This window comes from Bos javanicus, chromosome 18 (assembly GCF_032452875.1).
Source record: "Bos javanicus breed banteng chromosome 18, ARS-OSU_banteng_1.0, whole genome shotgun sequence".
NCBI lineage: Eukaryota > Metazoa > Chordata > Mammalia > Artiodactyla > Bovidae > Bos > Bos javanicus.
Genome location: NC_083885.1, coordinates 64,434,243 through 64,437,085, shown reverse-complemented (window position 1 = coordinate 64,437,085; position 2,843 = coordinate 64,434,243). Strand labels below are relative to the sequence as shown.

Here is a 2,843-nt window from a genome sequence, read left to right as displayed (position 1 = left end):
ACCCTTGCAACTTTTCTGTAAGTCTGAAATTATATCAAAATAATGGTCAACAAAGAAAGAATGAAACTAACAAAACCCATAGTTGTTTGTCATGATTTTTATTTAGCATATGTATCTCAGCCATATTTGCACATCAAACATAAAAATCTATCTCCTGGGACTCCCTGGTAGTCCAGAGGTTAAGACTCTGTCTTCCAATGCAGTGGCCACAGGTTGGATCCCTGGTGAGGGGACTAAGGTCCCACCTACTGCAGAGTGTGGTCAAAAAAATTTTTTGAGAGAATATTAAAAATCTGTTTCTATTCATTTTATAGCCCAGTGTTCACTTCAGATGAATGTAGTATAATGTATTTTATCCATTCACTTTTGATGGACACTTAGGTTGTTTCTGTTTTTTTATTACAAAGATGTAAAGAATATCATTGTATGTATTATCTATTTCTACATGTCAGAACATACAGAAAGACTGGGGAGATATTTATCAGTTTTCTAGGAATAAACTGATGGGGTTGTTAAACCTGCATTTTTCCCTTTACTAGTAAATTTAAGCATCTAGTCATGTGAGTTGCCAGTCAATGACAGCTCATCTTTGATGACCTGCTTTCTTGTGGACACTGCTCACTTTTCAAAGGGTAATTCAGAGTTTGCTATTGATTGCTATAATAATCAATCAATAGCAATCGGTATATATTGAAAAATATATATTGATTGCTAATGTCTACTATGGGAAATCTATTTCTCCAGCATTTTACTTGCCTTTGATATTATGGCATTTGGAATCATGAAACATTTAAATTAAAACACGTTGTTCTTCAGTCCCTAGATTTGTTGGACTCTCTGAGACCCCATGGACTATAGCCCCCCGGGTTCCTCTATCCTCCACTATCTTCCAGAGCTTGCTCAAATTCATGTACATTGAGTGGGTGATGCTAGCTATCCATCTCATCCTCTGGAGCCCCCTTCTCCTTTTGCCTGCAATCTTTCCCAGCATCAGGGTCTTTTCCAGTGAGTCAACACTTTGCATCAGGTGGCCAAAGTATTGGCGCTTCAGCATCAGTCCTTCCAATGAATATTCAGGATTGATTTCCTTTAGGATGGACTGGTTGGATCTCCTTGCAGTCCAAGGGACTCTCAGATGATACCACTCTAAGGGCAGAAAGTGAGGAGGAACTAAAGAGCCTCTTGATGAGGGTGATAGAGGAGAGTGAAAAAGTTGCCTTCATTTGGGACATGAGGAGGGGTCTAACTTCCCAAGGCCAGGATCAAGTCCAGCGGAGAGTTCTGAGCAGGGCTGCGTGGACCTCCCTGTTCCGCAGGCAGTAGATGACGGGATTGCACATGGGTGGGGCCACCGTGTAGACGACAGACAGCAGCTTGTTGAGGTCCATGGATCTGATGCGGCTGGGGCGGCAGTAGATGAAGAGGGCTGCCGAGTAGAAGATGCCCACCACCACCAGGTGGGAGGCGCAGGTGGAGAAGGCCTTGCGCCGGGCGGCGGCCGAAGGCATGCGGAGCACCGCCACCCCGATGGCCGAGTAGGAGGCCAGGGAGACAAGCAGCGTCCCGCAGAAGATGACGATGGCCGAGAGGAAGTCCACCAGCTCGGTCAGGGCCACGTGGGTGCAGGACAGGTTGAGCAGCGGGGAGACGTCACAGAAGAAGTGGTTGAGGACATTGGGGCTGCAGTAGGACAGGCTGGCAATGCACGCTGTCTTGGCCACCGAGACCAGCAGCCCACCAAGCCACGAAGTCCCGGCCAAGCCCAGGCAGACCTGGGGCCGCATGAGCAGCGGGTAGTGCAGTGGGCGGCAGATGGCCACGTAGCGGTCATAGGCCATGGAGACCAGGAGGGTGCACTCTGTGCAGATGAGGACGATGAAGAAGAAGAGTTGGGTCATGCAGGCTGTGAAGGGCACGTGGTAGGGTCCCGTCCACAGCCCCACGAGCAGGCTGGGCATGGTCACCGACACGTAGCACATCTCCAGGCAGCTGAGGTTGCCCAGGAAGAAGTACATGGGCTTGTGGAGCTCGGTGTGGCTGCAGACGAGGAAGACAATGAGGGCGTTCTCCAGGAGGGTCAGCAGGTAGAGGGTCAGGAAGACGGCAAACAGGACTTCCCTTGTTTCTGGGCTCGTGGACAAGCCCAGCAAGACGAATTCCTGGACCCTCGTCATGTTGCCCAACTCCAGGGACCTCTCCATCTGCAGAGAGACAAAGTTTATCGACATCCTGATTCCTGCAAAGACACATAGTATACAATATTGGGAATATGTTCACAGTGTATTGGGAACTCAGACACTGGCAAACCCAAATTCTCTTGGAAATGGGCTGTTATGAAGAGAGATGCTATAGATTTGTGAGCCAGAAAGCAGGCATAGAAGGAACATACCTCAACATAATAAACGCCATATATGATAAACCCACAGCAAACATTATCCTCAATGGTGAAAAACTGAAAGCATTTCCCCTAAAGTCAGGAACAACACAAGGGTGCCCATTCTCACCACTACTATTCAACATAGTTTTGGAAGTTTTAGCCACAGCAATCAGAGAAGAAAAAGAAATGAATCCAGATTGGAAAAGAAGAAGTAAAACTCACTGTTTGCAGATGACATGATCCTCTGCATAGAAAACCCTAAAGACTCCACCAGAAAATTACTGGAGCTAATCAATGAATATAGTAAACTTGCAGGATATAAAATTAATACACAGAAATCCCTTGCATTCCTATACACTAACAATGAGAAAACAGAAAGAGAAATTAAGGAAATAATTCCACTCACCATTGCTACAAAAAGAATAAAATACTTAGGAATAAATGTACATAAAGAAACGAAAGACCT

At 46.1% G+C, this 2,843-nt stretch overlaps 1 protein-coding gene across 1 annotated transcript; it reads right to left on the bottom strand.

Annotated features, from left to right (window-relative positions):
• Nucleotides 1-1,189: 1,189 nt before the first annotated feature.
• Nucleotides 1,190-2,201, bottom strand: LOC133229780 (olfactory receptor 6Z7-like). The gene has a single exon (XM_061386526.1). It carries the CDS (start codon nucleotides 2,199-2,201, stop codon nucleotides 1,263-1,265), a length of 939 nt encoding a protein of 312 aa, XP_061242510.1. The 3' UTR covers nucleotides 1,190-1,262.
• Between the last annotated feature and the right edge of the window lie 642 nt (nucleotides 2,202-2,843).